Here is a 13,011-nt window from a genome sequence, read left to right as displayed (position 1 = left end):
TTGTCGGTGGTTTTCTGTTTTCAGTTGTGCTTCTGACTCTCCTCAACTCCTTTTAGGAAGGATCTTAGAGGGGAGCCTGTCCAACCCTCTTGTTTTATAGAGGGAGAAATGAGTCTCTGAGAGGTCCAAGGCTTATATATTTAATGTTGGAGAGGGTCTCTGAGGCTATTCATTTAAAGATGAGGAAACCAAGGTCCAGAGGATAGGTGACTTGGCCAAGATCACACAGATTAGTAAGTGCCAAGTCAAGATTTGGACCCAGTGCAAGGGGGCCTTTGGGCTCAGGCGTTTTAAATAGGAGAGAACTCTTTTTGATTGAGTCAAACGATTAGGACTGAGAGAGAAGGGCCTGAATATCCTAAATCAATCCAAGCTCTTCTGTGACAGGCAGAGCCATACCTGAAACCATCTGTGTAGAAAGGGAGAACCTTTCTCAGAATGGGGGGAAGAGAATAGAAGTGGGTTGGAGGGGAGAGGGAAAGCCTGGAGCAGAGGAAAGTCTGAGCAGGGGAAAGTCAGTTCAAGTCAAGACACCCAGCATGTATTAAATGCCTACTATGTGCCAGGCAGGGCAGGGATACAATCTCTGTCCTCAAGGGACTCACAGCCCAGTGGCAGAGATAACATGTGAGGAACCACCTATAAAGGAGACGTTTTACTACAAAAGACTTACACATATTGTTATATATTTATTTGGCATGCATTTTGTAAAGTAAATATACAAAGAATAACTATAAGATATAATAAATATGTGACATTTTATGTAAAACATATTGTTATATATTTGAGATAGTATTTGATAAAGCAAATATAGAAGTAATAAATATGACACAAATATGTATTTTATGTAAAATGCTTATTACATTATATACAATATATACTTTGTAAAACAAATATATGAGTGATAACTATCAGATAAATATATGAAGTATTTTATATAAAACATATATTATTATATGTATTTGTAGAGCAAAGAGATAAATAACAAATGTAAAAGACATAGAAATATATGACATAAAACACCTAAGGGGGGAGTTTTGGGGAAAAAGAGAACAAATTCACTGTTGGGCAAGTGGAGGGTGAGATGTCGCTAAGACATCCAGTTCAAGATGACCAACAGAGGTTGGAGATGCCTGACTAGGTCAGGAGGGAGGTGAGAGACATGCCGGAGACATTCCAGGCTAAAGGAAAGCTTTGCTCTTTCCCCGTTTTCTCCTTCTGTTACCTGTACAATCTGCTGTTTGGTTATTCAAATACTGTTCAGTAAACTGACTTTTGCCTCAACCCAGAATTAAGTTGCTCTTGTTGTTCAGTCATTTTCAGTTGTGTCCAACTCTGTGACCCCATTTGGGTTTTTTGGCAGAGACACTGGAAAGGTTCACTATTTCCTTTTCCGGTTCATTTTACAGGTGAGGAAACTGAGGCAACTAGGATTAAATGACTTGCCCAGGGTCACTCAGCCAGGAAGTGTCTCAGGCCAAACATGACCTCAGGAAGAGAAGCCACATTAAGCTGAGAGAAACATCAAAGTAAGGTTGGGCCAGGCCGGGAATTCAGTTTCTGCCCCGGGCCAGGCCTTTAAGCAAACTGTTTAGGACATGGCAGCACCTCGGCTGGGATGGGTTCTGGAAGATGTTTGGGCCCTGCTCACACGTGGATGGGCCCCGGGAGCCATGCGGGATGGGCCAGCTTCTCAGAGGCTCTCCAGAAAGTCCGGGCACAAGAAGAGCTTTGGGGGGCAGATCCAGCAGAGCCAGCGTCCGTCCTCCTGAGGGGCTAGAGAGCAGGACGGCCCTTGGACCCGTAGGAGAGAGGCTGGTGTGCTGAGCTAAGCTACAGAGAGAAGGCACTGAGAGGGAGGGCTACCGAGAGAGGCACCTTGTAGGAGGTGGGATTTCAGGGGAGGGGGGACAGAGACCCGCCTCCCCTCCCCCCAGGCTTAGGATTTTAAAAAATGTACTTTGCATCTTAGAATCCACACTATGAATCACTTCCAAGGCAGAAGAGAGGTCAGGGCTAGGCAGGGAGGTTAAGTGACTTGCCCAGGGTCTCCCAGCTGGGAAGTGTCTGTGGCCAAACTGGAACCCAGGTCCTCCCATCTCCAGGCCTGGCTCTTGGTCCACGGTGCCACCCAGCGGCTCCCCGCCCAGGCTTTTCTTTAGAGACACCCTAGATTTCACTCTGGCTCTCGGTAGCCCACTTTACAAATGGGGGACCTAGAGAAGAGAGGCCTGCTAGTAGCAGGAGGCGGTGCCCAGCTAGGACGCCAGGAGCAGGGTAGCACGGGTCACGTGGGAGGCTTCAGCCTGCAGCCTGGAGAGGGCGTCCTCTGACCCTGGGGAGCCAGCCTAGGACGGAAAGCAGGAAGGAAGAGTCACTCTTCCAGAAATTGGTAAAAGGACTCAAAAGACCCCGCCCCCGGAGGTGACCTCGCCCCCGTCTCCAGTCTCAGCAGCCCCACCCCCACGGCCAGACAACGACTTTTCAAAGCTCTCAGGACCCCGCCCCGTGGCCTGCTTGGGTGCGTGCTCGTGCGCAAGCTCCTGCTCGCGTCCGACACCGCGCCGTGCATGCGCGCTGACGTAAGTGTCCATTGGTGACCGGCTCCGCTGCGTCCGTGATTCTCCCCTCCCTAAGGCTGCCCAGCTCCGTGAGGGCTGAGTGCGACGTGATCGAGGGGGAGGGGAGGAGCGAGGAGGAGGAGGAGGAGGGGCGGAGGAGACCCGCCCTAAGACAGACCTTCCGGCGTTCGGCTATTTGTAGAGGGACCACAATGACCAGCATGCACCTGGTGCCGAGCTGCGCATTGCGGAAGTGACATGGGCGCCCTCGGCCTCTAGCGGCTGCTCTTCGAAGCCCGGGGACGGTGGGGAGGGGCTGACCAGGCCCGGCCCCTGTATGACTTGGTCAGCTGTCTTCTGGAGTCATTCTAGTCATCCCTCTGCTGCCAGGCCGGCCCACTTCCGACGCCCCGGGTGTCTTTGATTGTTTAGAGCACGAAAGTGTATCTGTAGAGCCAGACGGGATCTCCGAGGTACCCACGTTGGTAGAAACTGGCAGCTTCGATTTCAAACCCAGGGCGGATCCCAAAGTTGGAGCCTGGCCCTCCTTGCTGTCGAAGGAGGGGGAGCACGTCCGACTTTGGGGAAAGCCGTAGGGGCCCCGACATTCTACCTGACGTCAAGCCCAGTCATTAATAACAGAACATTTATGTAGCGCCTAAGGTTTGTGGTGGACTCTAGGAGATGATCCCGGTCCGCCTGGCTTGCCCCGGAGGCAAGCGGAGGCCGAGGGACTTGCCCAGGGTCACATGGCCTCCTTGTCTCTTCAGCGCACTGGGTTCGGTTTGGAGACAAGCTGCCACTGCCCAGCCCTGTCTCCCGTTTGGTGCCTGTGAAGCAGGTTTTGTTTCATAAACTTTTACTGCGCTTCTGCCATTTTATTAGTACTTTATGATTTACATAGCATTTTATGTGCTTCTCATTTGAGCTAAGTAAGTTCAGGAAGTGTTTAAGCAGGATTTGAACCCAGGACCTCCTAGCACCAAGGCAGGCTCTCCATCCACTGAGCAACTGAGCTGCCTGCTAGGAAGTAGATTTTTGTTTTTTAACCTAAGTATAAGATTTGATATTTATCTCTATTCAATTTCATTTTTCTAGATTTGGATCAACATCCTGGTCTGTTGGGTCTTTTGAGATCTTGACTCCTCCAGGTAAATATCCCCCCCATCCCTTTGCGTTACCTGCAGATTCCATAAGCACTTTTGATCTTCCTGATTGATAGGTAATTGGATTTTGCCTAGGTTCTCTGTTGATTTGTTACCCTGGAAGGTTCAGTTGGGGGGGGGGGGTGAGTTCATATGGGAGTGATGGGACATCACTGTCTATTCCCCTATCTCCTTTCTCTCTCCCTTTAGGCTTAACTCATCTAATGGGAGGCCTATCTGGATTCTTCACTCCCCTTATACCTTCTCTCTTATTTTCATAAATTTAAATCCAATTTCTATATCTTTTAGAAATGAGACATTTAGGGGGCCGCTGGTTGGCCCAGTGGACTAAGAGTCAGGCCTAGAGACAGGAGATCCTGGGTTCAAATATGGCTTCAGACCCTTCCCAGCTGTGTGACTCTGGGCAAGTCACTCGACCCCCATTGCCTAGCCCTTACCACTCTTCTGCCTTAGAACCAATGCATAGTATTGATTCTAAGACAGAAGATAAGGGGTTTAAAAGAAAAATGAGACATTTATTAGAGAAATTTCCTGTAAAGATTCCCACCCGACCCCGACCCCCTCCCATCCCCATACCTGGCTATCTTTTAATTTTAGCTAAATTGGTTTTGTTTGTGTGATACCTTTTTAATGTTATATAATGAAAATTGTCCATTTTACTTCCTTTCTAGTTCAAGGGTTCTTTACCTAGCGTTCACACACACACAGGGGTTCAGTGGTCTTGGATGGGGAAGAAAATGACATTTTATTTACACTAACTTTTGGTTCCTTTTGTAATGCCATATATTTTAGGGTTTTTAGCCTGCTCATTGCTTCTTAAGGCACAGTAGTATTTTATCACAATAATATGCCACAGTTTATTTAGCCATTCCCCAATTGATTGGTATCCCCTCGATTTCCAATTCTTTGCCACCACAAAGAAGACTGCTATAAATATTTTGGAACATATGTGTTCTTTTCCTTTTCCCCTGATTTCCTTGGGAAAGAGATCCAGCAGTGGTATTTCTAGGTCTAAGGATTTCCAGTTTTACAACTCTCTGGGTGTAATTCCAAAATGGTTGGACGAATTCACAGCTCCACCAAAAGTATATTATCCCTTCCATTTGTCATTTTAGCCAGTCTAATAGGTACAAGATAATTTCTTGGAGTTATTTGGGTTTGCATTTCTCTTCTCTAATCAGTAGTGATTTAAAGCATTTATTCATTTATTTATATATGGCTTTGATTTCTTAATTTGAAAATTATCTGTTAATATTTTTTTGTCATTTATCAGTTGGGGATGGCTTTTATTATTCTTCTAAATTTAACAAAGGTCTTTCTATATAAATTTAGATGTGAGACCTCTATCTGAGAGGCTGCCCATAACATTCCCCCCCCCCGCCCCCGCCAATTTTCTATTTTCATTCTCATCTTAGCCACATTTGTTTTACTTGTACAAAAACTTTTCAAGTTAATGTACTCAAAATTATCCATTTTATATCTCACAGTGCTCTCTATCTCTTGTTTATTCATAAATTCCTCTCCCAATCATAAATCTGATAGTTAATATATTCCCTGTTCTTCTAATTTACTTTTATCTCTTTTTACATCTGGTTAATGTATCTATTTTGATCTTATCTTAGCAAAAGGTGTAAGATATTGGTCTGTCTCCCTAGTTTCTGCCAAACAACTTTTTAGCTGTCCCAACAATTTTTATCAAATAGTGATTTCTTAACCACAAAACCCAAATCTATTTAGTCAAATATAAGGTTACAATAATCATTTACTACTCTTTGTTGTTTGTCCCTCCTGTTTCACTGATCTACCTTTCTATTTCTTGGCCAGTACCAGATAGTTTTGATGAATACTGCTTTATATTACAATTCAAAATCTGGTTCTGCTATACTTCCTTCCTTTACCTTTTTTTCATTAATTATTTTGTCATTCTTGATTTTTTGTTTTTTTAAATGAATTTTGTTATTTTTTCTAAGTCAATAAAATAATTTTTTGATAATTTAATTGGGATAGCTCAAATAAATAGATTAGTTTAGGTCATTTTAATTATATTGGCTCTGCCTTTATTTATTTTTTTAACATTACTCTCTCCCTGCTCTCTGTTTTCCCTCCCATGCTCTCAAATTGAACTTATCCTCCCTTGTAACAAATAAAGCAATTAAGGAAAAATAGCCACTCTAGTGACTGCCCTAGACTCAAACCCTCATTGTAACCAAAAGAACAATTTAGCCAAAAGAGGTGATTTCATGGGTGACCTTGTCTTGGGTACTATTCTGCACAGTCTCTGTCTTTATTGATCCTTGTCTTTCTCCCTAAAAAGAGGGAGGCATGTGTTTCACTTTCTGTCCTCTAGGACTGGTTTTTCAGTGACTCCCAGGCTGACTTTTAAGCATCTTATTTTCTTGCCAGCCGTGAGGGAATTGAGCCCCAGAGAGTGGCATGGTGCCCTGTTCAGTCACAGTCAGTGCCAGAGCCCTGGAATCCTAGGCAGTGCATTAACAGAAAATGTACCATGTTCTGGCCCCAGATTTGAGCTTGTGCCTTCTCCATCTGCTCCCCTGTGAGCTCCATAGGGGCAGAGATCAGGGCTTGGCACTGCTTTGGCTCTCACCAGCGCCCTGCCCCTGGTTCTTTAGACTGGAAATCCAGAGCTGGAAGGGGCCTGCGAGGCTCTTTCCCTTCTGGGGGAAGCAGAGGCCCAGGGGCATCAGACGGCAGGCATCCGAGGTAAGATTTGAGTCTAGGGCCTCCCACTTCAGAGGCATACTTTTCCCCTATGCCATATACATATATGCATATCTGTATAATTTAAAAAATATGTAAACCTTTAGTTTTTTGTCTTAGAATCAATACTAAGTATCAGTTCCAAGGCAAAAGAATAGTGAGGGCTAGGCAATGGGGGTTAAGGGACTGGCCCAGGGTCACTCAGCTAGGAAGTGTCTGAGTTCAGATTTGAACCCAGGACCTCCTGGCTCTCCATCCACTAAGCCACCCATCTGCCCTCCCACCCCCATCCCCTTCTGATTGTCCTGGGTTCCCCTTTTAGGACAAAGCCTCTGCCACCATGGTCCATGCATTCCTGATCCACACCCTGAGTGGCAGTGGCCAGGCCACTGGGGATGCCACCTTCTGCCGCGTGCTGTACTCGCAAGTGTTTGGCTCAGAGAGATTGCCGGATGAGCCCGGGCCTCGCGGGCCAGAGAGGGACAGGCTGCTCAGGAAGGAGCAGCTCTTGGCTGTGGCAAGGTAAAGGGAAGGCCATCTGCATATTCCTGGTCCCCTACTCCTGTGACCCTGCAGCCCTGGGCTATAGGGAGTTCAGGGATTGTTGTGCCCATCTGACAGGTCCCCAAATGGAGGCTCAGAGCAGTGAGACCTGAGCGCTGCCAACTGCGAGTCTTGGGCTCTTCCCACTCAACAGTTCTAGTGTTCAGGGTGACCCAAGCCTGGTATGATCAAGGCAGGCCCACAGATGCTTTCTGGAGTCGGGCAATTCTTTGGGTTTATCCAGAGGCTGTTTGTTAAGTTGTACTCAAACCTAGCCGGATCTTGGGGCGGCCCAGGGGGGAGAGGGACCCACAGGGGATGGAGGCCGGCATGCTTCACCCTGCCCTTGCTATAGGGCCCTGGCCACCCAGAGCCCGGACAGGAGACTTCCTGCAGGCACAGGCTGAGGTCTCCCCCTGCTGGCCTGGAAGAGCAAATCTCCAAGCCCAGGACCGTGTCCCAAGGCCGGAGCATGCAGCACTTGACACAGGGACCCCCTTGGCATGACGAGAAGTGTGGCGGGAATCCTTCCTGGGTGTTTGGGTGAAGTCCGTCTCAAACAGGCCCATTCTCCCTGTCCAGAGAGAGAAACAAGCCCAGGGGAACCCCCGGCACATGGAGGCATTTGGGCACCTCCTGCCCCCTGGGTTGGAGCTCTTTGCCCAACCCTCAGGTGACGTGTTCAGGACGGGGGTCTCAGACCAGGGTCAGGGTGGAAGGGGAAGAAGGCCCTGGGTTGTCTGCCCTTCCCTGTGCAGGGGCTTCTTCCTCCTCGGTCCCCCTGCCACGGGCCTGGATTCTCTTCCTCTCCCAGACAGGCAGAGACGGCATGTAAGCTGCTGCAGCAGGCGTCAGGCCGGCCTCCCACAGACCTCCTGCCCCAGTCCTCTGATGAGCCCATCCCCCTCCAGGATGCCCCCTCAGGTGTCTTCCGCCTTCGCCCCGGGGACCCCTTCCAGGAAGCCAAGGTTGTGGTATGGCTCAGGCTCCTGTCCCTGGGCTGTGCCTTGGTGTGCGAGCCCCACGAGAACCTGCTGCTGGCCGAGAGCACCCTGCGCCTGCTCACCCGCCTTCTGCTGGAGCACCTGAAGCTGCTGTCCTCGGGCAGCAATGTGCTCCTCCGAGGGGACCGCATTGAGGCCATCCTCAACCACTTCCTCCCCCAGGGCCAGTTGCTCTTTCTCAATGACCAGTTTGTCCAGGCATTGGAGAAGGAGCTGAGCACCAGCCTGGCCAGATGAAGAAGGCCCAGCCTGGGCTCTCCTGCTGCCCTCCCTCAGCAGCAGAATCTGAACTGCTGAAGCTGGTGTCGCCCCAAGTCCCCATGAGATCCGACCTCTCTGTCTGGTTTGTCACAACAGTGTTGGCATGGCAAATCTTCAGTACGGTGAGGTAGGGAATCAAACTGGTCACAGGCAAAAATAACAGTCATACTGTAGATCCGACACTAATGGTGACACTAAGTCAGTTCAACAACATGAGGGAATTGTATCAGGGGTTAATCTAAACCAGACAAAATGGGAAATGACACTGCTTCAGACAAGGGCTCTGATAAGGACTGTAATAAGGATAAGGACACCACAACTACTCTAACCATTGGGCTCTGCACAGACAAAACCAGCACAGAACCTATACACACCGAGGGGGCTGCAGGAGCACAAAATATCCTGCCTTTACAAGATTTTGCTAAACTAAATGCAGATTCAGGGGTGGTCCTCGTGAAAATCCATAAATCGTTCTGAGGAATGGACCTGGAGGCATTATGCAAAAGAATGCCTTGCTTTTACATTGAGCCATTATGTTGTTAAGGAGATGAAACGTGCCTTCAAACTTTATGAGCCACATATTGAAGATACATAGATCCTTTTAAAGGAATTATTTACCCTTCAAGAACCAGCCCAATTTCTTAGAAAAACCAGGGAGGATCCAAAACTTATGAGCTGGCCGGAATTTTATGGGGACATGAAATTTTCTAATCCCCAGAATTTAACTTATTTGAAAAAAGCAAGCGAAGACCTTTTAGAGGTGATAAAATCCTTCTGTGTCCACCCAAATGCATGGGGAAAATTTAAAAGGATTAGACAACCCAAAGAACACCCTTCTATCTTTCTAGATAGGCTATTAGAAAATGCAGAGGTGTAATATTGTGGAGGAGAGAAAATAGGAAAAGTCTGCAGCAGAGCTGGAGAAGCTAGTACTGCAGAACCTGTCAATCAAGATGGACATTCTAAATAGAATGGGGACCAGGAAGGACCATTGAAAAAGGAAGAGGCAAACTGAAAAACTTGGTCTCTTGCCCTTGGGACAGAAAGGAGGAAGGACAAAAGTCCTGTTCTCTGGTTTCTCTGTACTATACTACAGTGACTGAATCTTCAAAGCTATTGACCATTTTCCCATATCTGAACTCTATTCCATCATCCTCCAACTTGGGAATTGTTTTAGTATTAGGGAAACCTCAAACCCTCTCTCCCTTCAACTTCTTACCTTTCCCCTTCTCCCAAATAAAACCCCTTACTCAAACTTAGAAATGAGAGAGAGTACTTTGTTTGGTATACCAAGATACTCACTTTAAGCTGACTTCAGTGCTACCAACAGAAGAATCAACTAAGGGGGGGGGGGGAGGGAAGAGGGAGGTAGGACAGGGAGGAAAGAGGGAGGAGATTGGCAGATCTGATCTTGAAATTATCATCTCCCACTTAAAATAATCCCCTAATACAAAGGCCATATTAGGATTCCCCCAAGATAGTGAGCAAATGACACAATACATGAAAAGGCAATTATTAAAAGGATGTTGCAACACAATTAAGACCGTCTTCAAGAGTTTCTGTCCTACATACGATTCTCTCACATAAGAACTAAGAAATTCTGCCACTTATTTGTAGGAAACCAGAACAGCAAAAAGAGAAAGATGACCAGATAAAGGCCTTAAAGCAGAAATTGGATGAGGCTAAGGAAACAATCATACAGAAAGAGATAGATGAAATCAGAAATTTAGCTACAATGAGAACACCAACCAAGGGGTCAAGGGGCTCCAAGGAAATGCTTTTTGTGTAATAGACTGGGTCAAATTATCAAATTTTGTCCTCAGAAGGCACAATATGAGCAGGGAAATAGGAGGATATAAAATTATAATAGTAATTACAATCAAAACAGGAAAACCATTGCATGACTGTTTACAAACCATAGAGCTAGTGCAGAAATCCAAACGACTTAAACACACCATTGATAAGTCCTGACCTGGAGATGTTCACAGATGGATCCTCATTTGTATGGTACAGTATAAGATTCACTGGAGCATCTGAAGTCACACAAACGGGCACTCTATGGCATGCATCCCTGCCCAGCAACATCATTACACAGGGGGCAGAGCTGAAAGCTCTCACCATGACACTCAACATTGTCAAAGACAAATTAATATCTACTGTGACTTGTATGCATTTTCGGTTTTAAATGGCACAGGGGATATATGGAAACACAGGGGGTTTATAACATCAGCAGGAAAAAAGATAGCATACAGGGAACTCATATCACATCTCTTGGATGCAGTTCAGTTACTGAAGGAAGTAGCCATAATCCTTTGCAAGGGTCACTCCTTTGGCAAAGGCAAAATATCCCAGGGGAACAACAGAGCTGACGTAATTGCAAAATTTGCAGCTAGGTTTGGGCCCATACATGTGCTGCACTCTAGTGGAAAAGCAAGAAATCACACAAGCTTATAACGAAAGGGAGGTTCAATCATGGAAACATCAATTGGGGGCCAAACTAGTGCATGGAATTTGGATATCAGAAGCAGGGAAACCCATTTTGCCCAAGATGTTATACTACCATATGTGTATTGTCATACATTCAAAAGGGCATTATGGCACTCACCCTGATAAACATAATCCAAAGATTTTAGACCACCTCAGGGATATCAACATATGCAATAACAGTATGCCAGGCATGCACTCTTTACAAGCAGTACAATCAAGGGAACTTGAAAAGTGAAGCATTGGAGGATAGACCTTTAGCTTTCATACCCTTTGAATGCTTGCAAATCTATTTCATTAACATGCCCAGTGACAAAAGATATAAATATGTCCTAGTGATTGTGGACAGGCTGACCAGGTGACCTGAAATCTTTCCAGCCAAGAAAAACAACACAGCCTTTGTAGTCAAAATCCTCTTAAAAGAAACCATCCCCAGATTTGGTATTCCTGACAACATAGATTCAGACCATGGAAGCCATTTTTCATTTAAAATTCTACAATAAGTCTATCAAAAATTGGGAATAAAAAGGAATCTACACACCATTTATCACCCCAGAAGTGCTGGCCAAGTGGAATGTCTTAATAGAGAGGTCAAAATTGCAGTGGGAAAATTATGTGCGCAGACACACCTTAAGAGGAAAGAAGTTCTCCTCTTGCATTATTCCATCTAAGAACAATGCCTTGAGGAGATTTGCATATATCTCCCTATAAAATGTTGTATGGACAGCCACTTTGGCAAGGAAGGACCATAAAACCAGCTTATATATCCATGCTTGGAGGGGAATGTCAATTATATGCCTATTTAACAACCCTCTATAACAGACTAAAGGAATGACATAATCTTGGCTTATTCACTTCATAACACCAACCCTGGAAATATGATATATATATATATAAAGGACTTTACCGGGAAAGCGATAACAGACCCAAAATGGAATGGACCACATCAAGTAGCATTTACAACCCCTACTGCTATAAAAATCTTCGGAAGAAACTCATGGTATCATGTCTTACATGTGAAATCCCAAAACGCCATGACCAATTTAGAAGAAACAATCTCAGAAACAATTCAAGGCCCAAAACAAAAGGAAATGACTCAGAGTAATGCTAACTTTAACATTAGACCACAAGCTACTACCAGCTCAGAAACAGATCAAAGTGATGCTGAGAACTAAGTAAATTATAAAGAGGACTGATTTTTAAACTTGATAAAAATAAAATCCATTACTCTCTAACAAGAAAACTATCACACATAATCAAAAAGCTTACTGCAATGAAAAAACTCCACCCATTCTCACCCACATTCACACAATCTCAATCACTCTTACACACCCTCACTCACCTGACTGAACACATATCTTACATGCACACACATGTTCGGTGCAGGAGAAGAGAGAATCTTCAATCAAAATTGGACAGGAAAATATGCATGCAGAACAGATGAAGAGAATCAACGAGAAGATCACGAACAAAAGGAAAGAGAAACTTTAAAAACAGATTGAAAAGACCTTTCTGTCTGGTTGATACAAAAAGCAAAACTCTTGTATATATGTAATATATGTATGTATGTCATATATAAATGTTGTACATTGAAAAAAATTACAAGTTAGTTAAATGTAGAAGGGAGTTTAGGGAAAATAGATTTTTTTTTCTTTTGGAGGTAGGATAGAAAAATAGATAGTTAAAAATCTAGTGTTAAGAACAAAAAAAATTAAGTTACTTGTTTAACCCCAGTGCATTGTTTGGTTAATAATTGCACAAGACGAAAAGGGGGATTTGTAAGGTAAGGAAGAGAGATGCCAGCCTGATTGGCAGATCGGCCTGAAAAGCAGCTGGGGAAAGGAGGAAAATGATGTCAGTTCTGAGAGCTGCCTGGAACTTTGGAAGCCAACTGACAGGAGGAATTACTTCCAGCCTGGGAAGGGAAGAGGGAAGGTGGTTTTCTGGTAGCAGAGCCATCCAGCTGAGACCTATCTTTCTTTTGGGACCCTCAAATACCTTCACTGAGATTCAACCATCATCTATGTGCTTCTCAACAGGGATTTTGTCAGACTCATTCTGGCTTTGAGCCACATGATCCACCTCCTTTGATCTCTCTTTCCTATTTATCCCTTTTGAACTGAACTTGGGATTTAGTTAAGCATAAATATAGGAGAAGAAGCAGTTGGTGGAGGAAGAGGCCAAGGCACAGTGGCCTCTGGCCTCCAGACATTGAAAGCCAATTTGCAAGGGGGGCAACCTTTAGGGCTCCCCTTCTCCCACCTTCCTTTTCAC

The 13,011-nt window shown here is 45.3% G+C and overlaps 1 protein-coding gene across 4 annotated transcripts; it reads left to right on the top strand.

Moving 5' to 3' along the window:
* The first annotated feature begins 676 nt into the window (after positions 1–676).
* Positions 677–9,790, top strand: AP5S1 (adaptor related protein complex 5 subunit sigma 1). Of its 4 annotated transcripts, none has more exons than XM_016428216.2 (4): positions 677–2,582; positions 3,660–3,712; positions 6,768–6,967; positions 7,803–9,790. In XM_016428216.2, the coding sequence occupies exons 3-4, from the start codon at positions 6,786–6,788 to the stop codon at positions 8,227–8,229; spliced, it is 609 nt and encodes a 202-aa protein (XP_016283702.1). In that variant the 5' UTR covers positions 677–2,582; positions 3,660–3,712; positions 6,768–6,785; the 3' UTR covers positions 8,230–9,790. The 4 variants fall into 4 exon arrangements, with proteins under 4 accessions (XP_016283702.1, XP_016283703.1, XP_001380448.2 ...); XM_016428217.2 differs by lacking the exon at positions 677–2,582 and adding an exon at positions 2,583–3,402; XM_001380411.5 differs by lacking the exon at positions 677–2,582 and adding an exon at positions 2,614–3,034.
* Positions 9,791–13,011: the final 3,221 nt, after the last annotated feature.

This window comes from Monodelphis domestica, chromosome 1 (assembly GCF_027887165.1).
Source record: "Monodelphis domestica isolate mMonDom1 chromosome 1, mMonDom1.pri, whole genome shotgun sequence".
NCBI classification, from domain to species: domain Eukaryota; kingdom Metazoa; phylum Chordata; class Mammalia; order Didelphimorphia; family Didelphidae; genus Monodelphis; species Monodelphis domestica.
The sequence above is the reverse complement of the archived record's forward strand: the minus strand, read 5'-3'. Positions and strand labels throughout refer to the sequence as shown.

Bases quoted from the DNA above. Each gene is read 5' to 3' on its own strand.
- AP5S1 (XM_016428216.2), top strand. From the start codon at position 6,786: ATGGTCCATGCATTCCTGATCCACACCCTGAGTGGCAGTGGCCAGGCC. The intron at 6,968-7,802 runs GTAAAGGGAAGG...TTCCTCTCCCAG, and splicing joins CAGCTCTTGGCTGTGGCAAG to ACAGGCAGAGACGGCATGTA.